Source organism: Tenrec ecaudatus, chromosome 9, assembly GCF_050624435.1.
Source record: "Tenrec ecaudatus isolate mTenEca1 chromosome 9, mTenEca1.hap1, whole genome shotgun sequence".
Lineage (NCBI taxonomy): Eukaryota > Metazoa > Chordata > Mammalia > Afrosoricida > Tenrecidae > Tenrec > Tenrec ecaudatus.
In genome coordinates, this window is record NC_134538.1 from 105,738,940 (window position 1) to 105,764,856 (window position 25,917).

A 25,917-nucleotide genomic window follows, 5' to 3' on the forward strand; every position below is an offset into this window, starting at 1 on the left:
AGCCATATATAATTTTCAAACAAAACAATAATATAATCATATCTGTACCTAAAAGGGTAAAACTAAAATACACTCAATTCAATATGTGCCAAAGCCTCATTTAAACATAATGCTCTATAAGTGAACAAAACAACAATATTATATGCCTAACAATTGCAGTTAACTAACACCGACACTTTAATCCTATAATCCAATCAATGTATTCCCCCCACCTATGAAAGTGTATATGATAACCACTTCATGCCTTTATCCCCCCATTTTGGGTATCCAATATCTATACTGCCCACTTACATCCACCAGTGTTCTCAAGAGACAATCATATTCTTTGATGTGAAGAGTCTTCATTCCAGTTGGAACCGTGTGAGCCTGTATCCATCAGCAAAGTCAAATCAGGACAGGCTGTTCATATAGTCAGCAGCGCTATGCACCAATTCACAGGCTGAAAAAATCTTCTCATCTGGTCGGGCTATGGTCCACTCAATGTGGGCTGCCTCAGCCTCACCAGGGTGCCCATTGGCTGCGTTGCCTTTAGACCATGGACCTTGTCACAAATACTCAACAACCCTAGCCTCCTTGTGCTAGGTCATGAACTTCAGACCAGCCAATCTCCTCTCATCTTCTCTTCTAGTTCCTATAAACCAGGTCCACGGGTGACCAGACTCAACCAGTCTCTTAATTGCTGCATTTCTCTCACTTCCACTCAACAAGTGGATCCAGGTGATCACCTAGAAAGAATTTCCGCTTGCGACATGCTCCCTTCAATGTTCAGTCCTAGAGGAGAGTTTCTTCATGGTTCCAGATTTTTCCAGTCTCAAGCACAAACCACTGGTTCAAAATCCAAAAATCCAGAGAGTTCCTTTCCTTTCTCTTCAATCTGTCAACAGCCCCCTAGGCAAGTCTCTTCACCTTCAAATGTCCTGAGCCCCCAAGACACTGGGTGGGGCTTAGCTTTTCTGAGTCTTCTCTGCAGGTGTGTCCCAAACCCATTCAAAGATCACATTTTAATGGCTCATGGCAAGTGGGTTTACAAGCTCTCTATTTTCATATTTCCCAATAATCATTTCTCTCAATCATTATATCAACAACAATAAACTGAAGAAATTGGTATAAACAAAGCAGAATCAGATAGTAAATTCAGGTCTTAAAAGTCAAGTTTGATCCTTATTTCATTTATTTTAATCCTTATATAAACTATTCCACTGAAACAAAATATGGCCTTAGGACTCTGGATGCATCAAACCAGAGCCAGGCTTTCTGTCAGCCATTTTCATTAGGCAGCACGGTCTCTGAGAAATTCAAATGGCAATATTTTGTCCCCTGAGCTCAAAATATACATCAATCACACTCATTTTCACCATTTCGAACAGGAATAACCAAAGACAACAACCAAAGAAAATGATCAAAAATGTAACTTCCCACACTGTTTTCAGAAAACAAGCTAGTAAACTGCAAGGTAATATGTGACCTCTGGCTAAACAAAGAAGAAAAGCGAACATGAAGCACAGGTCAAGCAAGCATACAATCTCCATCGTCATGATTTGTCTCTCTAGAAACCCACTCCTATGGTACCAGCCCTTCACAAGTTGACAGGAGATTATGTAACTGCCACAACCGGCAAACATGCAATTTATGCAGTGCACACAAGTTTTTTAAGAACGGTTGGGCAATTTAAAAGCTTGAGGGCAGAACTCTAAGATGCAACTATGAGTTGCCCCTGATCTGGTGCTAAAATAAAAAGAAAACCAGACTTAAAAAAGAAACCAGTCTACAAGACCAATTGCTTCCACAGACAATGGCATTAACTACCCAGAGACCACAACTGCTGCTCATTCTGACCAGGGCCCCAACAGATGGTCTGAATAAGAAAAGGAAGAAAAAATTAAGACAAAACTAAGAACATTAAAAGGGGGGGGGGCTGGGTGGGGAGACTTATTAGCTGGCAGACTTAGGAATTCCCAAGATTATCACGCTGATGTACCTTTAAACTTTGAATGGAAATTAATCCCAGACGCTACACCTTTCAACAAATTCTCCAGTGAGTACAGCTGTCTATCTAGTCATCTATTTGAGACCAAACATTCAACGTTTACTCCAAAGCAAAGGTGTTTACTCCAAAGCAAAGCAAAAATGGAAATGAAAGAATTAGAACAGAAATAAAGTGAATGCTGATGCAATGCAGAAAATAAAATGATATAAATGAATAAAGAAAACGGGAAGCTAATTGTCGCCAAAACTCACAAAACACCTAATCTGCTTTGTAAATTTTCACCATATTTTAGTGATGAAAAAATAAAAACAAGGTAGACAGCTTTAAAAAGCAGCAGTACCAGCCTATAGCAGAGGAGCTCCAGTTAATTATTTGTGAGTTGAGTATTAGGCTGCTAACCAAAAGGTCAGCGGTTGGCCTCCACCAGCTGCTCGGAGGAAACAAGATGAGGCTTTCTGCTCCTGTCGAGACTTACAAGCTGGGAAACCCAAAAGGGGCAGATAGTTTGACTCTGTCCTGGAAGGTTACTTACTATAAGCCGCAATCAAGTCAATGGCTGTAGGTCTGCTTTGGTCTCTTGCCTCAATGAAGAGAAGAGAGTGAGAAAACATGTAACAAGCATGATGAACAAGTAAAATGAGACTTCTCAAGATAACTGGCAGCTCTTTCCTGTGAAGGTCCACACAGGAAGGAGCTAGTTTAGGTTTTGCATACCAAAAGGTCTCTGTGGCAGCTACACAGCTCTTCTTGGCCATTGTCTCCACAACTTAGTTCTAGTTGTGTTAAAGCAAAGACAACTGGCATGATCACAGCAGACTGTCAGATCAAGTTGTCTATTTAGAGGTTCTGAAACGATTGTGTCACTGCAGCAAAAAAGGCCTGATTTGTGGCCGACAGGAGACTGGTTTTGCCATCATGCCAATGTACCTGTCATGCAGCAATCTCAGTAAGCCAGTTTGGGGCAAAAAACAAAACAAAAGCCCAGCATGCTTCATTTTCCCCAGACACCTGACTCACCTGACCTCACTCCATGCAACGTCTTTTTGTTTCTACAAATGAAGAGGGACATGGAAGGACAGTGCTTTGACAACATAGAAGAGGTGACGAAGAAAAAGCAATGAGGACGGTACTGTCAGCCATCCAAGCACAGGAATTTGAAAAATGTTTCCAAGAGTGAGACTGCAGATTTGACAGATGTATTAAGAGTAATGGAGAGTACTTTGAAGGTGATGTTTGTTTTATAATAAATTTAAACACCTATCTTTGGGAAAGAAGTGGAAAAAGCAAATAAAGAACAGTATATATAGTGTGATCTAATGTTTGAAACAAAAGCAACAATAATATTTGGGGGGAAGGTAACACATATTAAATATGCCTCACAAGTACATGAGTATTTCCAGGAGACACTGCATCGTGTTCCTCTGATAAAGGAAACTGAAGAGGTCAGGCACTGTAGGGTGTGTTCTTTCTGTTAGATAATGTTGAGTCAATTCTGTGTCACAGTGCCCACAAGAATGAAAGCGGAACTGCCTCAGAGGGTTTTCTTAATTGCTATCTCTATGGAAGCAAATTGTCAGGTCTTTACCCAGGGAGGCCCTGGGTAAGTTCGAACCAACAACCTTTCTGTTAGCAGCCAAGGCCAAGCATTTCACCACTTGTGCCACCAATGGTCCTTCTCTAAAAAGTACTATATGGTTGTAGTCTTTAATTTTAACCGTTTTCACGATTTAAAACATTGGGAGCTAAAATAAGAGCTCCCTATTAACGCAGTGCTTTAGTGTTTGCCTGCCAACTTACAGGTCAGTGGTTTGAACCCAACAGCCAGCCCATGAGGAAACTACAGCAGTCTGCTTCCCTAAGAGTATAGCGGTGGAAACCCTATCAGGCAGTTCTAGTCCATCCTACAGCCTATAGGCTACAGGGTCTCTATGAGTCAGAATAAACTCATCAGCAATGGGTTTGGGATTTAAGAATACAGCAATAATAATAATAACGCCCTACTGAAAGAATGTACAATGGAGCGTCTCCCCCACCCCCTAGTTCTATTTTCTCCATTATGCTAAGTTGTATCTTAGCCATACTAGACCCAAATATACCTTGTATGTACCTATTCAAGCTTCACTTTAAATCTTCAAGGATATACCGGTGCATTTATTTTCCATTCGCCAGACATCTCTGCTGTGTGAAAATCCTAGTTTTTATAAGCATGGATTTTGGCACCCCATCTCCTGTCCCTTAGCCCTACCATACCTGTCTGAGAAACAGACACCCCTAGGAGAGAAAGCCTAGAATGCCAAGGGTATTTTGGTGATGAAACACAGCCCCTCAAATCTTCCTGCCTCTGTCTGCAAGAAACTGTCAAGCTAACAGGGTTTTCCCTTCACACAACAACGCGTGCTGATGAGTCCTCTGCTCTTGTTGGAGGTTCCCTTGAGCCTTTACGACAGTTTAACATACTACCTGGGGTTGGAAAACTCCATGAACAGTCCTTTGTTTAAGCTCTCCTAATTGTCTGCCACGTAAATGCCACTTGAAAAGGACATTTTGAATATGCTTTGAACATTCAGAAATGTGTCTCCCAATAATTACATAGCACCCTCATCTTCCCAAGCGCTGTACAATTAATCCATCTTATTAACACCTCATATCTTCCTGCTTTGTAAGAAGAGGCCTCACCTCAGTATGTTTATAATCTTCAAGCACTTCTGTGCAATCACAGCAGGGGGCAGAATTGTGCATTTACTGGTTGGAGATGCTCGGTGAGGGGCTCTCTGAAAGTTTGACCATCAGTCTGTTCAGAATAGGAGACACCCAGAAGAGAGGAGAGACAAGCAAAAAGGCCTACTCTGGAGTGATGGCAGCAGCAATCTCCGTTTTAAAGGGGAAGGAGTCAAACTGAAAGGACCACTGCCACTCTGGTAAACGATATCTGGTGGTAAGAATGCTGCAGGGACAGTGGCCAGACTGTCACCGAGTGAGGTTTGAGTCAGGACCTCTACGAATGTGGGTCTTCAGTCTCCACAAACCCACTGTACAAAAGCAATGCTCACTCACTGCACTAAGTTGCAGGTCTGCCTTCTGAAGTTTGCACCTGAAGCACACAGCTCTCCATATCGTAAGGGCAAGAATCTTTCTGTTAGATGACAAGCAAAACGTAATGCAGACTCTTTATAAACTCCCAGATAAGAACCACATTTAATAACAGCTAGCTGAACGAAAGACAATTTCCTACCCTCAACTTTGTTTTAGCCTTATATATAATTTGATATTACTGCAGATATGTATGTCTTTTAGATTATAACACATTGCCACTTTTAATTCTTTTTATTTAAAAAAAAACATTCACTGGCATCAAGTTGATTTAGATTCACAGCTACCCTCTACCAACACCATCCCTTACATGTGGTAATTTAAATTATTTTTCCCGACTACATATTTCTCCATCCCGAGCCTGCTGCCTTGTAACTTTCATAAAGTACCTTCCCAGAGAATGTTAAGCCTGCCTGGCTTTGGTAGTGATCTAGTACAGGAATTCAAAGCACCACCCCATCACAGGAACTTTAAGAGTATGACATGGTTCGGCTTTTGCCCTTCTGGCCATGTTCCAGATTGGCACTGAAAAACCTCCATCTCCTTAGACAGGGACATGTGGAGCACAGCTACAGATAACCAGGAAGGTACATGTAACTTCAGTCTCTGCTCCTAAAAGCCATTGATTTGTTGAAAGCACAAGCTGACTATATTAGCCTGCATCTACACCAGTGCTTCTCAACCTTCCTAGTGCCGTGAACCTTTAATACAGTACCTCATGTGGTGGTAAACCCCCCAGCCATAAAATTACTTTCGCTGCTACTTCATAACTATAATTTTGCTAGTGTTATGAATTGTCATGTAAATATCTGATATGCATGATATATTTTCATTGTTAAAAATTGAACATCATTAAAGCATAGGGATTAATCACCAAACAGTTTGTAATTATATATTGTGATTTATTTCTAATGACAAATAAATGAAATTTTGTCTTGAAGCATGGTGCAGCAAGAGTAAGTCTTTATGCTGGGTACTCATATGTGGGTGGACCCGCCTGGAGAGGATGGAGGAGCGGTGTCTCAGTTCCTAAGACCATCGGAAACATGGGTTTTCTGATGGTCTTAGGTGACCCCTGTGAAAGGGTCATTTGACCCCCAAAGGGCTCGTGACCCACAGGTTGAGAATCACTCACCTAGAGGACATTGTTCAGACACTGAGAACTATAGCACGCCCAGAAGACTGAGGAAGATAAGAATTTTGAAAAGTTTGATATCTCTATCAATGAGGGTCAGATAAGTGAATGAAGCACATTTAGCCTAAATGATGGATTTGGGGGAAGAGGATGACAGAGTAATTACCACCAAATACTAGAAAAATGACCACCACAAGGAAGCATGGGAGGAAACCCATACACACTCTTTGTTCTTGTTTTATGAGTAAAAGGCAAGACTAACAGAATTATATATATAGAGAGAGTTTGATTTATCATAAGGAAGGTATTCCTACTAATAAAGTCAGTCTAACAGTAAAAGGAATAAGGCTTGTGCAATGACCTGCTTCCTCCGGTGAGCAAAGTGCCACAGACTAGGAGTATTATAGAAACCTACCTTACTGTGAGGGAACTGAGTCCACATGAAGTTAGCTGAAAGGTCAGGGCCACTCCACGGGAGACAGGTGCAGTGGAGGGCTTCCAAAAGGATGTGCACATTGACTAGACCACAAATGGACTTTTCGCCAAATGACCTCTAGATAATCTTCCACTGCTGGTCTATCAATTCTATGAGTAATTCATAAAGGTAAATTCTGCTGGCTCTCAGCCAAATAATAGCTTTTTAGAATATGCTCTTATTTTCTCATGTGTCATGAAAATTTATACTTTCCTTTTCCTCTTAATTCACTATTACTTTTTCATAATTTTCCCTAAAGAAAGTGAACTCCAAAAACACTTCTTTTGTATGCCTTTCTATTCAGTAATGAAATTCAGAAATTATCTAAAAACATAGACCATTTAATCATAGCTGAGAGCAATCAATCTAGGCAACAGGTGAATACCATCTTCAGAAACGGGACAGTTTTACAGAAAACCACTAAAATCCCGGATTGGTATAGATGACTTAATTAATTTGATAAGACATATCTATAACTTATATTTGTCAAATGTGCAAACCTCTTTGTGAGATATAAAGACCCAGATAGCAAAGAAGATGTCAAAACACAAACCATTTACAACACCCTCAGACCTGAACATTTAAAGTGGTATTTCGTCATGCCGTTTGCCTGCTACAAAATCATCAATAAAGCCCTTATCTGTAATAAGAACAACGCTTTTCATGATGTGAGCATTTAGCTTCTAGAACCTTTATGTCTGAGAATGTCAGAGCATCACCATTTGCTCTGCCTACCTGACAAGAAAATGGTGAGGATCGATGAAACAATTAACAACAACATATTGCATACAGTGGAACAGATACCACAACCATCTTACTGGTACAGTTGACGCCCATGATCATATTTCAACTCATTAAAATGTTTTAGAAAAAGTAACACATGCAAAGAGTTCAGAAGTAGCTAACTTTTAAAAATGAATTAACAATTCTGGTATTATGTGATTTGCAACTTTAACAATAAGAAATCTTATCGACATAGATCATCTTAAATTTTTCACTACAGTGCTGATTGGAGCATAGTACATAATAAAAATACTACGTAAAAATCACTCAATAGCAAAAGGTAACTAATTTAACTATTGCAACTGTGTAAAAAATTGTATCTACTTACCAACAAGTCTTATTACATTCAATGTAGTATTTGTTAAGATGGGTGCATTCACTTTATTTAGGCTATAATCTGATTTCTTCCTGCTTTTTAAGGTTTCTCGAGAAACACTTAATTTGGAAAAAGAAGAGAATTGTGATTAGAGATATTAAGTAGTAAACCAATAAATTATTCAACTTAGGAGCTCTCTCCCACTTACTAATTATTTACTGAAATTCTTACTGTGTGTCAGGCGTACAGGTGATAGAAGTTATACTCTGGCCCTTACGGAGCAGAGTCCAGAGGAGAAGACAGAAAAGCACGATATTTCCTTGATATTAATGTAACACATTAAGAGCACTAAATAGTGTTCTTCACTTTAAAGCGCAAGTTTCGTAGGAAACTTGCACATCAAATATATCAAGGACCATGATTTCAGAAATGAACGTGGAAAGAGGAGATTCTGAATGTGAATTTACTAAGTATGAATGTGCTGGCAGTCCAGGGCAGGATTACAGTATCCGAATGTGAATTTACTAGGTATGAATGTGCTGGCAGTCCAGGGCAGGATTACAGTATCCGAATGTGAATTTACTAGGTATGACTGTGCTGGCAGTCCAGGGCAGGATTACAGTATCCGAATGTGAATTTACTAGGTATGAATGTGCTGGCAGTCCAGGGAAGGATGACAGCAATGGCTCCAAAGGAAACAAAGAAGTCATGGCAAGCACAGAAGGAAAACCCTTGAGCAACGGGGTCACGGGCGGAGCCAACGAAGTGTGCTTAAGGAAGTACACAGAACTCACTAGCGCTGTCATGGGAGCGATCAGGGAACGGTGAGGGGAGAGGAGACAAGCCAGATGAGTGCATGCAATCAAACTTAAGGAGCATGAACCTCCTTTTGGCCATCAGTGGTGAGCCATTACGAACCAGGAAAATCTCAAGATTGCATTGACACCTAAGGGGGAATAGTCTAAAACACTTCTGAAGGGATTGGAAAGGAGCAAGATGGGACAGAAGAAGCCAAGTTCAGGAGGTCATTTCAGGAATCTGGTACAGGGATGACTTTGGCGTTAACTATTAAGATGGTAGCATTGTAAAGAGAAAAGTTGATCAACTCAAGAGACATGGAGAAGTTGGAATTGATAAGAACTGTTAATTGACTAATTCAAGTTAGTAATTCAGATTCTTCAAAAATCTTGGGGATGAACTAAAAAGGTTTCACGAATTCAACTGAAAACATAGGTATGTATGTGGGCGTGTATTTCTCACTGCCATCTAGTCTATGCAACTTATAGCAAACCACCAGCCACCGCTCAAAAGAGAGACCTGGTTTCCTACTTCCCCCTAGAGTCACAGTGTTCCAAGAGTTACGTCAAACGCTCGGAGAGGTCGTTCTACCCTGTTCTGAAGGGTTGCTGTGACTATAATACATGTTTTGGCAGGCACTATGTAACTGTTCACTTCAGTTGAATTAAAGCTTCTGTTCTGACCAAAATAAACCAAAGAAGAAGGTCCAGCAGAGTTCTAACCCGCTCGTAGTGACAACATAAGTAGTTATTTAGATATCATCTAATGTGAAAACCAGGAGAAAAATACAGCTACCTGCTTCAGTAATTATTACATCACTGGAAACTAAGGGGGCAGTTCTACTCTGTTCTGTAGGGTCAGTATGAGTTGGATTCAATAAACATTAATGGTTTATATGTAAAAACAAATTTTAAAATATCATCTTACAAATGTGTACACAAGTAAGTGTGGTGAAGAAGGCTAATGGTGCTCGTCTATTGAGAGTTAAAGCATCTGGGATTTCAAAGGCTTGAAAGTAAATAAGCAGCCATCCAGCCTAAAGCAACAAAGCCCACGTGGAAGAAGCACACTAGCCTGTGTGATCATGAGAGGTCAAAGGGACCAGGTATCAAGTACCAAAGAACAAAAAAATCATATCACCATGAATGAGCAGGAGTGCAAGGTGGGGACCCAATGCCCAGATGGCAACTGGACATCTCTTAGCAGAAGGGTAACAGGGAGGAGGGCAGTGTAGCAACGATGAAACACACAACTTTCCTCTAGTTCTTAAATGCTTCCTCCTCACCACTGTCATGATCCCAATTCTACCTTATAAATCTGGTTAGACCAGAGAATGTACACTGGTGAAGATAGGAACTGGAAACACAGGAAATCCAGGACAGATGGCTCCTTCAGGACCAGTGGTGAGTGGTGATGCCAGGAGGGTGGGGTAGAAAGGGGGAACCGATGACATGGATCTACATATATATAACCTCCTCCCTGGGGGATGGACAACAGTAAAGTGGGTGAAGGGAGACATCGGGCAGTAGAAGATATGATGAAATAGTAATAATTTATAAATTATCAAGGGTTCATGACAGAGGGGGGAGGTGGGGAGGGAGGGAAAAAAATGAAAAATGAGGAGCTGATTCCAAGAGCCCAAGTGGAAAGCAAATGTTTTGAGTATGATGAGGGCAGTGGATGTAGAAATGTGCTTTACCCAATTTATATATGTATGGATTGTGATAAAGGGTTGTATGAGCCCCCAATAAAATGATAAAAAAATTTTAAATATTCTTAAAAGTACCATTTTTGAAGAGAGAATTAATTCAGTCAAGGTATCAAATCAACTTCCGGAGGAAAACACAGAGAAGGTATATTTAAATTGATCCTTTTTTAAAGGGGGACAGCATAAGTACATTTGTGGTCACTAAACGTCTGCTAGATCATGAAACTCACTCCAAAACATCAGGAGCAGCCCGTTTAACTGAGAGTGGTCAGTTCTGCAGAGGGCGGTCTATTATACAGTGGGATTCAGCCACCAGTAAGAACCCTTATAGAAGACTCAAACTGTGACAACATGACTGAGAGACCGGTGGGACCTTTCTGTTAAGGCACGAATTCCACATCAAAAGCAAATGTCCACTTTCCTTCCTGCAGGTTTTTTGTTTTTTAATCTGACTGAGACATGCATTGCTTCCGTTAAGTAGTACTCAAGTAGTATTCCGCTAAGAAGTATTTATAAACCCAAACATTGCTTCTCTACAAACATTACTGATCTCTCAATTAAGAACTTTTTGATGATGTTCACTATTTTGTGATAAAGTAGTGTAGAAGCAGGTTTAACTTTGTGAAGCTCTTAGAAAAGAGCGGGGAAGAGTGGTGAGTCAAGTGTGTTGTGTAAATCAAGAGAGACTGTGAACATTGTAAATGGCTGAACCAAGTTTATTCTGAAGAGGGGCAGTATCATTAAATATAGGAACAATCTAAATTCACTGGTAAATTAATTGCTTTGGGACAGCAGGCAATGTTCTGCTAAGTAGACCGTTTCCTTGTACGATTTTTTCTCAGGAAAGCAGGGCTTTGATCCAGTTTTTGGTTCAGTTACAGCTAACAACATCAGAATAGACCCAAATTTGTAAAATGTAGGTGAACCAGAATGAAAAAATGAGCATTTATGGGTCAATGCCCAGTTAGAAGCTCTTAAAAAGCATGTAGCATGTACACCATACATCAATAAAATCTCGACAGGCAGTGTCAAAACAGCAGTGCCCAATGCAAAGATGGCAGCCTACAACATAGCTTTGAATGCGTCACTCTCCATGGTTCTGCAAATAATCCAATCTCCCACATCAGGTGCTGCTTGCAAATCTCTTATTCCAGAGCTTCAACCTATAATTTCCCCCATTCAGTTTTCATTCCACTGTACCCAGCATTTAAATTTCAGGTCTATTTCAAATTTGCTTCCTCAGCCATAATAGAACCGGTTCAAAACCCAGCTGGAAAGCCCATTAAAGGAATGTAAGGGGGAAAAGCACACCCTCAGCTGTTTAGAAATCGTTTTTTGGACATATCAAGTTATGCCATCGAATAAAACCACTAGAAAAAATTATTTCTATTTTTGCTCCCTAGTGATCTTCAAAGGAAATCCTACAATCGATTAAAACACACATAAAACGCCAAATTCCTTACAATCTAGGAGCAATTACCTTTTTGTAGGAACATCACCTGTCTGCTCATCTACGTAGTCTCGCTTCAGTTCCTCAGGGACATCACTGTCGCTGTCATACTCCTGATAGGCACTCTTTTCTTGTTCATCAGATTCATACTGAAGAGAACACAGGGCATTTAAAATGCACACGAAGAACCGTCTTTTCACAGGGTCTTTCAACACAGCAGAAATACTGCTTAATAATAGTGAGTGCGGTCGTTTATTGTGCCAACCTGGCTGATAAACACATGTGGGATTAATTGAAGGGTGGGGGGATAAATGGCTCCGTGAGCCTCGCCTTTCTAGCTCTCACGTCTCTTGCTTTGTGATGGTCGCACCAGGGTGCAGCTGCCTTAGCAGTTCCCTGCTTCAGCTGGCAAGACTCACTTCCTACAAGACCTCCCTGAGAAGAAGCCACATGGACCTACCAGATGCAGCCATGGGTGATGGAGCAGCCGTGTGGAGACCCCTGCCAGCGCTGAGATGCTCACACGTTCACTGACTCGGCTTGCCCCCTGCAGTCGGCGTCATTGCGTGTGTTTTGTGAGATGGAGGAGCACTTTGTAGATTGGTGTCAGACATATGGGTTAATGTTGGGCTTGTGGGTTTGGGCAGCACTGGGTCGGGATGTTTTCTTGTTATGTACTTAATCTTTATATAAAACTCTCTTATACATGAGTTTCTGTGTATTTGTTTCTCTAAAGGACCCAGACTAATACAAATAGTGAAACAATATCTTAATGGCTTTGCTGTAATATTGCCATCAAGAATATCATCACTCCATTTTCTTCCCCAACGACCTATCTTAATAAAAGGAAAATAAAATGCAAGTGCTATACCTACAAAAGCTCATCAATATCCACCAAACTCAAATCTCCATAGACAAAATATCACAGAACTAACTAGTCCTTAAAAGAAGAAAATAATATACATCTGATTTTTTTAAGTTTCTTCCTAATGGTTCCATACTTCCGGTCTCCAAATTCATTCTAATGCATTTGAGTATACAATTCCAGGATTCTGAAAGTGTCGATCCATCCTCGTAAACACAGACAGCACACACATGATGGATGGACTACCATTTTGAGATTTAATTCCAAATCCAGCTTAACGATTGGGATCGGCATACAGAGCTCTACTGAAAGGATAGGTAAACACGGTAGGATTACGCTTGAGAGGAAGGGTGCTTTCCCAACAGTGCCATCACCTTTACACACCACCGTCAAACGCTAACAGGGGAGGACGGGTGAAAGCACGGACATCAAAGGGACATCCTGAAAGGGGTCATGAGAGCACACAAGAGTTACCCTGGGAGCACCTACCTACAGTCCTATCCACATTATAAAGACGGGGAACTGAGGGGAACAGAAACGTATCAGTGTCCAACACATAATAAATAACAAAAGTAATAGCCAGTTTCCTGACTTGAAATCATTTCCACTACTTCATACAACCTCTGGTTTATACTGTTTAAGTTGCTCAGTTATTGTTAAAACATCATACTTCTAAATCTTAAAAATATCCTTGCTAGGCAACTAAACAAGACAGTATCTCCTCACAGATAGAGGGCCATGGAAGAAAATGACTAACTTAGTAGAGCTGAGAAAAAAGTGCAGATGACCTCCTCTCTCCACCATCTTTTCTAAAAATTCATGTAAATACTAAGCGAATAACTATACTACTACCTGATTAGCAATTTGCTAAGAACATAAAGGAATCCAGTAAAAAGAAAGAGTAAACATAAAGACAAAGTTTATAATATAAATTATACAAATCACACTACATAAAGTCATTATGGTAAGTATGTAAGTAGACGGGAGGGTCAGTAATGAATGGATAGTATATCTGGTGTCTTACCCACTGGTAGAATTCTTTTTAAACAACGAATTAACAGCTAAGTTCCACAAGACATTCTAAAACACAACTCACCCCATTAGAAGCCAAGACGTCTTCTGTTTCTTCATCTTTGTGGTTGGCTGGAATCTCAAACGGATTCCCACCACTGCAGTACTGTTCAAACAGGGTCAGTGTTTTGGGGGAAGAGGAGGCAGACTGCTTACTAGGCGAGACTGATGGGGAACGGGACTGCTCCATGAACTTAAATTCCTAGATATGAAAAGAGGCAGGTACCTGTTTAGCAAGTACATAGACATCTTGCAGGAATATAAATGTATAATTAGGAGGGGGAAGCAATTATCAGTTTTAGGTTGTTCAATTTGAATTCTTGGAAATCATCTGAATGCACACATTTAAAGGCCTACACGTTTTTTCTACAGACAATTCAGCTGATGGCATTTCTTAAAACATACTCTACATCAAAGTACTTTTGTCACTTTACAGAAGCACAGACAGACTTTTTGAGTCTGCCTGAATAGTGTCATCTACATATTTTGTCAAGAAAATTTCTTGTAGGATATGGTTTTAATCCCTAATGTCCCTTATAAAATCAAATTAGCATGAAATAAATGCTAGCTAACTTATATACATGCATAACATGTGATATCCCATATAAATACATAAAAGCAAATGCATATACCTTCCTTTGTTATACTGATATTTACACATTTTCGTTCACTTTTCTTATACTAGCCAGCAGAGAACACTAACACAGTTACCAAGGCCAGATGAGGTATCTTTCAGTCCTAACTTGCCAATAACCCATTACATGTTCCATTAACTTCCTACACAGTGCTGGCTCCTCTATAATTCATTTTCCTCAAATGTAAAATAAGAGGGTCAATCTAGATGCTCAAGAATAAGAAAATCACAAATGTTAGCTAAAAAGTTGTAATACTTGGTCTAAATCTAGCATTTCACAGAAGAGGAAATGGAGGTAGTCAAAAGAATTGAATGCCAAAATTCAAGATCTTACAAATAATTTATGGGAGCGCTACAAGAATCTCCAAAATGCCTTTGTATTACAAAACTCGTGATTTTATAAGGCTCTACAAAAATTTAAACGAGTTTCTTTGTATCTAAAAAGATTCATCCAAAATTTAAAAATCATCTTACTCAATGATACTCTTTAAAAATTACAATAGCTTACTATGTGATGCTTTGTTTTCTTTTTAATTTTGACAATATTAATATAACAATTTCAACACATTAATCAGGAGCTTCGTAGTGTAGTGGGTCATGTATTGGGCTGTTTACTGCAAGGTGAGCAGTTTGAAACCACTAGCCACTCACAGGAGAAAGATGAGAGCTTTGAATTATTTTAAAATTTTTTATATCTATCAGGTTCTCTTTTGAAATGCCTAAGAGATTTATTTCTTTTTAAAGAAATACTTACATGAAGTTGCAAAATGCTGAAATTTGACTTCACAGGGCAAAGCTCCCACGTCTCATTCTCTAGGAACATTCTTAGTTCATCAAGTCGAGTTCTTAAAAACAGGAAATTGAAATTAGCAAAAAGTTAAAGGAAAAGAAAAATGAACTGTACGTAAAAGATGACAAAATCAATTAGCATAAACAATTAGAAGATTATGAGCATGATCATATTTAGCTTTGGGAACCCATTCAGATTAACACAATAAAACTAAATATTTACTTTAGCTTCTTAAAAATTTTGTTATTCTTAGATTAAAAAACTTCCTAAAAATTTTACTAAATTCAAAATATTTTAGTATAATCCAAAAACGTTCAAGAAATAACATTTTTATTAATATATTAAACTAAAGTTGGATATCAACATGTATATAAAATATCCATAGCTGATTATATATCATTGCCAAAAAAGGAGTAATTTATAAATCATAGATTATAAATAATAATAAGTACTTTGGGCTCACAACCAAAAATCTTAACTATATACTTCCTAAATTATCTGGCAAAACAAAATCTAAATTTTTTTTAATTCACAGGCTCTAAAATAAAAAGTCAGTAAATAAATGGATGAATCTGTGAAAAGCAGGAATTACTCCAAATATTGGTTGGCATTAAACAAGGCATACTAGTGAGCACAAGATTTCCTTTTGTGGTGATAAAATGCTCTAAAATTAGATAGTGTTGATGACTGTTGTTGAATTGTTTGTTTTAAAGAGTACACTCTATAGCATGTAAATAATATCTCAATGAAGTGATTAATAAATAAGAAGAAAAGACTAGTAGGCAGGATAATAAAGTACAACCTCATTGAGATTTCCCACTCTAATCTCCATGACTATTAAAACACTGATTATTACATTAACCATAATTATGTTACCTTACATAACAAAATGTTCTTTTCCATATGGAATTAAGATAACTAATCAACTAACCAATTAGCTGGAGCTAAAGGAAAATTATTTAGATGGACCTAATCTAATTGCATGAATCCCTTAAAACAGACTTTTTCTCCTGATGGTGACAGAAAAGGAATTCACAATCAAAGCAGAATAAAGATCTGAGGTGCCATCACTGGCTTTCAGCTGGAAGAGATCCTTTGTGGGGTCGGGTGAAAGGACCAGAGAGCAGCAGCCTCTTAAAGATGACAATGGTTTCTAGCATGGAACCAGCGATAAAACAGGAACCCAGTCCTACAACCACATGGAATGAAACCCTGCCATCCCTCTGAAAAGATGTAATGCAGGTCAATTATCTTTCATTCATAAAGAAATCAGCTCAGTATTCTGATCCCTTCAAGATAAACATCGCAATCTCAACAATGAAGATATGTTATGAGATTTCTGGTGAAATTCCTTAACCCTCTGTCAAAGCACTACAAAGAATAGACTCATTCAAATACAGAACTGTAGTAAACTAACTAATGCTACAAAGTTACACATTTGATAAAATTAGTCCGATTACCTAAATAACATTGTATTATTCATATTGTATTAGCGTTCTTACCTATGATAGTTCTTGAAGTAATTGACACTTTGTCTTCTAATAGACTCTTGCAAAACTTCCGACTTGCTACCACAAAACTCTTCTCCAACTTGCATCAGCCTAGTTCAATAAAGCTTACTTTAGTTTGTATAAATTTCACCAACGCCTTTTAGATTCCTTTCTCTATTCTCAGGTTCCTTTCTCTATTTCTCTCTAAAATAACAAACCACAGGAACTTCAGTGAGAGAATTCTAAAGACTGCAAATCCCTTATGGCTTAGAAACGTTTGAAAAGCTCTCTCGCTCTCTCTCTCACACACACACACACACACACACACACACGCCAACACTAACACTTAGGTTATGATTCTACACATATCTTCATTTCTGAGTTATACATAACTCACTGTCTCATGATTTCTTCAATTATTATTGACTGAGTCACATCCAATAAGACAAGAGCTCAAACACTACCTGCTGATTATATCCAAGACAAAGATGAAATCATCATATTTGAATATAGACAAGTCTGTTCCAAGTAAGTAGGTTTTTACTTTTAGCTGAACATCCTGTAAGACAAAAAGTAGTTCAAATAAACACAAAAAACATTGAATATAAGTTCATTTATTCCTTAATTGCATATCAAAATAAGGCAGGGATCTATTCTTAACTTGATTTAAAAAAATTGATTTAGGTCTACAACCAACATCCTTCAAGGTCATAGATGTTGTTATTAGTGGCCATGAGGTCAATTCCAACTCATAGCGCCCTTTGAGGCGGTGTAGAACTGTGCTCCACCGGGCCTCCGAGATGCGACCTTTCAGGCCTGTTTCCCCAAAATATCTCAGTCACAGGCAGACAAACGCCATCACTTCATAAAACCTTAACCAGCTGTAGATCAAAAACAAAACTAATATAAGACAAACTTCAGGGGCTTCAGTAAGTTCATTAAAAAATTGCATTACCGAATATAATCAAGTATAAGCTGACACGAACATTAGCCGAGGCACCTAATTTTACCACAGAAACTGCATTTAAAATGTGCTGAAAAAACTTGGCTTATGGATGAGTATATACAGTATCTTTTAAATTCTATTTTTCCACAAACTTTTTGACAACCACTCATATACAAAGGATTAATTCATGATCACATGAATTATTCAGACCCTATAACTAAGCAAGAATATGAACAAATAACCCCCAAATAAATTACAATAACTAACATTTCTAATGTTCAATATCAACCTTCTTCATAATCAGATTAGTATAAATTAAAACATTAGGGAAAAGTGTATGAATATGTTCAATTGTCCTATTAAAAACTAGACTATCTCTTTTAAAATAAATTAAAACCTGAGGGGCCGGCCCCAATCCCAACTATGTGGACAGCTGCCTCACCCCCAACAGAATTTATTGTGGAGGACAGCACTGAAGCTGCAGCTCAGGGAGAGGGACATGTCTGATCACAGCACATGGAGCAAATGAAGGGGGAGGAAGAGAGAGTGGAGCACATCCTGGCCCACCAAGCCTGGACGATGATATTCCTAATCAGAGCAGCCAATCCACAGAAAAGACCATATGACTGACCCCACTATGAGACACAACATCCCTCACTGACCCATAACCCTACAGGGGACAACAGTGGAGACATGGCGTGGGAATTGCGCCCGATCGGATACCACCACACTTAGGCAAAACACTAAGGGCCTGCAACCGAACAGCAAAGGGAACAGAGCAACAAAGTCCCCAGGGAATACCAAAAATAGACTTTGGAGCCAGGGCTTGGCACCCCATCAGACTTGATCAGAAAACACTCCTAAAGGTCAACAAACAGTCCTTAAACCACCTACAAGCTTTTATTTTTTGGTTGTTACTGTGTTGTGTGTTTTCTTGTTTTGTTTTTGTCATTGGATTTTTGTTGTTGTTTTTTCTTTTGTTGCTTGGTTTTACTCTGTCTTGTTTTTGTGCATGTTATTATATCTGCAGGTTTGTGTAAATAAAATAGGCTGGATGAACAATCTGGAGGAGAAAACAACGGGACCAACAGTTCCCAGGGGACATGGAAGAGGGGGAGGAGGGGGGAAAGGAAGTGGTGTTAACAAACCCAGGGACAAGGGAACAAATGATCCAAATCGGTGGTGAGGAGGGTGTAGGAGGTCTGGTAGGGCGTGACCAAGGGCAATGTAACCTAGAGTTATTACTGAAACCCAAATGAAGGCTGAACATGATAGGGGGCAAGAGGAAAGTAAAAGGAAGTGGAAGAAGGAACTAGGAGGCAAAGGGCATTTATAGAGATCTAAATACAGGCATGTACATATGTAAACATATTTATATATGAGGATGGGGAAATAGGATTATGTGCACATATTTACAGGTTTACTATTAAGTTAGTAGATGGGCATTGGGCCTCCACTCAAGTACTCCCTCAATACAAAAATACTTTCTTCAAGACAAAGCATGTGCATAAGCAAATGTGGTTAAGAAAGCTGGTGGAGGCCGGCTATCAAAAGATATAGCGTCTAGGGTCTTAAGACTTGAAGGCAAACAAGCGGCATCTAGCTCAGAAGCAACAAAGCCCGCATGGAAGAAGCACACCAGCCTGTGTGATCACGAGGTACGGAAGGGATCAGGTATCAGGCATCAAAGAACAAAAAAATCATATTGTGTGCTCACCTCCCAGATACGATCACTGAAGACAAGCATATGTGGTGAATAAAGCTGATCGTACCGGGCTATCAAAAGTATAGCGTCTGGGGTCTTACAGGCTTGAAGGTAAACAAAGCGACCATCTAGCTCAGAAGCAACAAAGCCCACATGGAAGCACACCAGCCTGAGTGATCACGAGGGGTTGAAGGGATGAGGTATCAGGTCTCAGAGAAAAATCATATCATTGTGAAAGAGGGGGAGTGTGGAGTGGGGACCCAAAGCCCATCTGTGGGCAACTGGACATCCCCTTACAGAAGGATCACGGGAGAAGACGAGCCAGTCAGCGTGCAGTGTAGCAACGATGATACAACTTTCCTCTAGTTCCAAAATGCTTCCTCTCCACCGCTTCACCACCACCCCTACTATCATGATCCCAATTCTACTTTACAAATCTGTCTAGACCAGAGGATGTACACTGGACAGATGATCCCTTCAGGACCAGTGGTAAGAGTGACAAACCTGGGAGGGTGGAGGTGGGTGGGGAAGACAGGGGGAACCAATTACAAGAATCTACATATAGCCTCCTCCCTGGGGGACGGACAACAGAAAAGTGGGTGAAGGGAGATGTCGGACAATGTAAGATATGACAAAATAATAATTTATAAGTTATCAAGGGTTCATGAGTGAGGGGGTAGCGGGGAGGGAGTGGGAAAAATGAGGAGCTGATGCCAGGGGGTTAAGTGGAGAGCAAATGTTTTGAGAATGATGAGGGTAACGAACGTACAAATGTGGTTTATACAATTGATGTATGTATGGATTGTATTAAGAGTTGTATGAGCCCCCAATAAAATGATTTAAGTAAATAAATATACAAGTTAAAACCTTACCATTTTTACATTTGTAAAAGATATAATAACTAAAATACAATCCAGAAGCATTTAACGCTCAAGGAGCGATCACTGAAGAGATGGGTGCTACAGCAGTCAGAAAGAAGGGCACCTGAGGTCAAAAAAAGGAGCCATCGAAGTGAGGTGTCAACTAAGTTCACACAGAAGAGGCACACCACATTTTGCTACAGCACCCATATCTTCAACGATCTCCTTCCAAAGAGGAAAAAGAAAATTTTGTGAGACCCTTGTTTTCAGACGGTAAGCTATGTAAGACCAATTAGGTCTGGGACCAGGAGTTCAACCAGTTTAAAGCTTTCAATACAAGAAAATTGTGGCAATTTTAATTTATTTAGAACTCAAATTGTTTAAAAGATGCTATGAGAATTTTTGCCAAAATTAAAATTTCTGTATATAGTGAAATTTCACTGGTAACCGAAAGTATCACTTACGTTAAAAATAATTTTAAAAATTACATATTTCAGCTCCAGTTAAAAGAAATAGAGGGGATAGAAAAAGCATACAAAAGTGTTAACAGAAAGGGGAAATTGATATTAAGGATCTACATGTGACCTCCTCCCTGGGGGACGGACAACAGAAAAGTGGGTGAAGGGAGAGGTCGGACAGGGCAAGATATGACAAAATAATAATTCATAAATTATCAATGAGGACCTGATGCCAAGGGCTTAAGTGGAGAGCAAATGTTTTGAGAATGATGAGGGCAATGAATGTACAAATGTGCTTTACATAATTGATTTAGGTATAGATTGTGATAAGAGTTGCATGAGTCCCTAATAAAATGATTTTTTAAAAATGTTAACAATATTCATCTATGAATGGTAGAAATAATAGTTCATTCTTATTTTCTTCTTCATACTACACATTAAAATTTATACAGATCATGTATGTATGGAACTCCCCAGGAGACCATAGGTACAGACTGGGGAAAAGGAGGCAATGTGATAGAAGTGGAGACTGTTGGCATTTGGGCCACTTCTTCATGCAGCTTACTTGTTCCTTCAGGTCCTGCTTTGGCCCAATCTCGTATATACCACTTCCATTTAACAATGGAGTGTTCCTGCGCACGTCCAACTTTATGATTACGTGGGTCAGACAATACCCAGTTCATGATAGGTAATTCAGGCCTCATGGTGACTTGGTGGGCCATGGTGAGGCGTTCAGTCTCCATCAAGGCCCAGTAACAGGCCAACAGCTGTTTTTCAAAGGGGGAGTAGTTGTTTGGAGAGGATGGCAAGACTTTACTCCCAAATCCCAATGGTCTACGCTGTGATTCACCAATAGGGGTCTGCCAAAGACTCCACACTGCATCCTTATCTACAACTGACACCTCTAGCACCATTGGGTCAGCTGGATCATATGGTCCCAGTGGCAAAGCAGCTTGCACGGCAGCCTGAACTTGTTAAAGAGCCTTTTCTTGTTCTGGGCCCTACTCAAAAATGGAGGCTTTTCGTGTCACTTGATAAATAGGTCAAAGTAGAACACCCAAGTGAGGAATATGTTGCCGCCAAAATCCGAAGAGGCCCACTAGGCCTTGGGCCTCTTTTTTAGTCGTTGTAGGCGCTAAATGCAATAGCTTATCCTTCACATTAGTAGGAATATCTCGACATGCCCCACACCACTGGACCCCTAGGAATTTTACTGATGTGGAGGGTACCTGAATCTTTGTTGGGTTAATTTCCCAACCCCTTGTACGCAGATATTGTACCAATGAATCTAGAGTCTTTGAAACATCCTCCTTAGTGGGTCCAATCAGCATGATGTCATCAATATAATGGACCAGTGTGACATTTTGTGGAATAGACAGGTGGTCAAGGTCCCTTCGGACTAAATTATGGCACAGGGCAGAAGAGTTGATGTACCCCTGGGGGAGAGTTGTGAAAGTATATTGTTGCCCCTGCCAGGTGAAGGCAAACTGCTTCTGGTGGTCCTTTGAGATTGGTATGGAGAAGAAGGCATTAGCCAGATCAATAGCTGCATACAATGTACCAGGAGAAGTATTAGTTTGCTCAAGCAATGTAATCACATCTGGGACAGCAGCTGCAATTGGAGTCACCACCTGGTTAAGTTTATGATAATCCTCTGTCATTCTCCAGGATCCATCTGTCTTCTTCACAGGCCAAATTGGTGAATTAAATGGGGATGTATTAGGAATCACCACCCCTGCATCTTTCAAGTCTTTGATGGTGGCACTGATCTCTGCAATCCCTCCAGGAATGAGGTATTGCTTTTGGTTTACTATTTTCCTAGGTAATGGCAATTCTAATGGTGTCCACTTGGCCCTTCCTACCATGATAGCCCTTATTCCACATTTTAGGGATCCGATATGGGGGTTCTGCCAGTTACTAAGTATGTCTATTCCAATGATGCATCCTGGAACTGGGGAAATAACCACAGGGATGGGTCCGGGAGCCCACTGGACCCACAGTGAGGCGTACTTGAGCTAAAACTCCATTGATAACTTGACCTCCATAAGCCCCCACTCTGATTGGTGGTCCTTCAAAACATTTTGGGTCTCCTGGAATTAGTGTCAGTTCTGAGCTGGTGTCTAGTAATCCCCGAAAAGTTTGATTATTTCCTTTCCCCCAATGAACAGTCACTCTTGTCAAAGGCCGCAGGTCCCTTTGGGGAAGGCTAGTAGAAAGACTAACAGTATAAACCTTCAGTGATGTAGCAGGATCCTCCTTACAAGGGACCCGGCCTCCCCTTCATTCAAGGGGTTGTGGGTCAGTAAACTGGCTCAGGTCTGGGAATTGATTGAGCGATTGTGACTGTCTATTCTGCTGTTCACCTGATGTACCATTCTTTCACCTGTACAGATCATGTAAATATTTAGTAGGCTTCCCATCTATTTCATTCCTAGGGACACCGTGGCTAAGTAGCCAATGCCATAATTCCACAAGAGACAGGTTGCTTTGATTATTATTGAAAACTTGTTGTCTATTAGAACCACGCCCACCCTGTCTCTGTTGATTAATTGCTAACACCTGCCCTCTATCATCACGGGGACCAATCAGCCCCATTGTGGACAAATGTCGGAGTTCGCTTAGGGCAGTGCCCACTGTTAATTCTGGTGCACATAAAATAGCAATTATAGGAGTCTTAAGAGATGCTGGGGCCCACTTCACAAACTTGTTCCTTAGGGTTGTGGTAAAGGGTAAGTCTTCAGGACACCCCTTTTTTGGGTCTATGGGAATATCTTGATAGATCCATTCTAACATACCAATTTCTCTAAGCTTTTGGATGCCTTCCTCTACAGTATACCAAGGTAGGTCAGGTACTTCAAGTTGGTCTAATCTAGGCCATCTGCCAGTCCATGCTTCATTGAACCAACCAAATAAAGACTTAGATCCCTTTTTAGCCTGTCTCACAGAGACACTGAAAGAAGAGTCTGTGCTTAGGGCTCCCATATCCGGAAACTCAGACCGGTCTAATATTACATTTCGTGCACCAGTATCCCACACCCTTAGTAACCATTCCCAGGGGTATTCTCCAGGCTTTTGCTTGTACGTATTTGAGAAGTCGAGCAGGTCTTTATGTGTGTAGCGCACTTCTTGGATAATCCTCTCAACCTCACCTTTAGAAGGTTTCTGAGACTTAATTTTAGTGACAGGTCTAGAGGAAATAATGGGTGGTGAGGGTGTTTCCTGGGTGCTCTCAGCAATATCTTGTGAGGCATCTTCCTCAGGTAATGCTATTGATGCAGCCCCACTTGGCATATCAACTTGAATAGTTTGGCTAATCTGCTCAGGTGTTTCTAACGGCTCAGTATCCTCTTCTTCTGGATCATCAGCCCATATGTTCCCATCCCATGTTTCAGGGTCCCAACTTTTCCCAATTAATGCCCTTACTTTGGTTTCAGACACTGCTCTAGATCTGCAATTCAGCTGCCGTTATAATTCAGCCACTCGTATAATGAGACTCTGGACCTGGTTCTCAGCAATGTCAGCTCTTTTACTAGAGGAGAGAAGGCTCTCCTTTGTAGCACAGATGGAAGTTTTCAAATCCGTTAGTCTGCACCTGAGGCGTGCTTTTGAGGCTCTGAGTTCATCCCTCTCCTTAATCACACTTTCCATTGTACGAAGGACCAGCAAACCAGCTTCCCTACACTTGTCATTATCACAAAACTCCTGGAAAATATCAAATATACGATTGCCTAGATCATCTCCTTTATCCAGCACGTCATCTACTTTAGGTGCTACTTTAGGTATTATCTTTGCTATTTCACACCATGGATTAGTACAGGTAGTAGACGTATCCACGTCAAGACTAAGTAGCTTGGAAAGCCAATTAAAAAAATCCATATTTATAGTTTCTTTCTCTAGAAGCACTCCTGGTACCAAAATGGGGACTGGCAACTGGCAGCTCTCAAGCCTTGAAGGACTGCTAGTGTCTCACTGCTATATAATTTAACTGTTAATTTCTTGTATTATCTATCTGTATATAATTTAACGGTTCTTTTCTTGAATTATGTATCTATCTTTATATATAATTACTAGCAATCTGGGTTGTCTCTCTAGAGTACCCTGTCCAATACAATGTATAATAAATAAAATCAAGTGTTATTCAATTTCAAAAAATGTATTAATAGTTAAGATTCACAAATGTCCATTGCCTAAAATTTCTAAAAGTTAAAGTACTGAAAAAAATAGTCTTAGAACTTAGATTGTAAAAATAAAATTTTCTTTTGAAAGATTGTCTGAAGTCAAAATGAATAAGTTCACCAAATATCCTAAAAAATGTATAATCAAAACTAAAGATTATGAATTGAAGTTTACTTTCAATGTCAGATAGTTTAATATCTTTGTAAACTTTCATTCATCATTTACAGCATATCTATAACTAATAAATTTAATCTTATATATATAAACTGTCACACATTCACTTTGAATTTAAAGATGCAACTATCATTTTTATGATTGGTATAGCATCTTATTTTATTAAAGATCGTAGCGTCGCAGGCACTAAACAATAAATGCCTGCGTGACCTACTCCTGAGCACTATCATATGTACGCAAAAATACAAACTCCCTGTCACCTAATGGTGTCCAACTCAGAGACCATGTATATAGGTTATGCTCATCTCTGCGAGTTAAGATTGATTTCTATGCATGTCCTCATAGCATTTAAAATCTAATGGAAAACGATCAGTTAAGTTTTGTGTGTGTATGTGCAAACATCTATTTCCTAGTTCTTTACACGATAAAGTCCTGAAATCAGTGATTTGGGTTTTTCAACATAAGTATTATTAATTGCTCAGAGAACGCAGAAGTAGCATAGAGGGTGCCAAATGAGTGTGGAGGCTCCTACAGTGTCAGGAGGTAAAAAAGTCCTCAGAATGTGGAGCATATATGAGCAAGCCACAAAAACTAGCCTGAAGAAGGCTGCAGTTGGCCAAATCTGGGACAAACTGCCTATTAAAATAAATTATATAGAAACAAAATTATATTATAAACAATGTACTGTTCACCCACAGACTCAAGTATAGAGTCCAAAATGATAACAACAAATGGAGAGAATAAAATACTCTTCCCTAAAGTTGAATGTTGATTAACAAATTTGAAGGAATAATAATTAGATAAATCACGGTTTTGCAGCAAGAAATAGCAAGAGATGGTAAACTAGTTGGTAAAAGTAGAATGTCAACAAACCTGAAGGGATGAGAACTAGAAAATATTATTGTAAGATATTGGCAAGTGTCAATACAAAATAATTTTGAAAATGAGTCTGGACTAAAACCAACCATTGAGAAAGTGATATATGAGTGGAGGCACCTTTGCATAA

At 39.6% G+C, this 25,917-nt stretch overlaps 1 protein-coding gene across 1 annotated transcript in view; it reads right to left on the reverse strand.

Moving 5' to 3' along the window:
- The window catches only part of VPS50 (VPS50 subunit of EARP/GARPII complex), a 119,732-nt gene that overhangs the window by 30,321 nt on the left and 63,494 nt on the right, over nucleotides 1–25,917 (reverse strand). The window contains exons 15-20 of the mRNA XM_075558403.1: nucleotides 17,057–17,151; nucleotides 16,605–16,703; nucleotides 15,067–15,157; nucleotides 13,704–13,880; nucleotides 11,773–11,891; nucleotides 7,799–7,905 (exon numbers count right to left, since the gene is read on the reverse strand). Coding sequence (XP_075414518.1) covers nucleotides 7,799–7,905; nucleotides 11,773–11,891; nucleotides 13,704–13,880; nucleotides 15,067–15,157; nucleotides 16,605–16,703; nucleotides 17,057–17,151 — 688 coding nt within the window. The remainder of the gene's footprint in view (nucleotides 1–7,798; nucleotides 7,906–11,772; nucleotides 11,892–13,703; nucleotides 13,881–15,066; nucleotides 15,158–16,604; nucleotides 16,704–17,056; nucleotides 17,152–25,917) is intronic.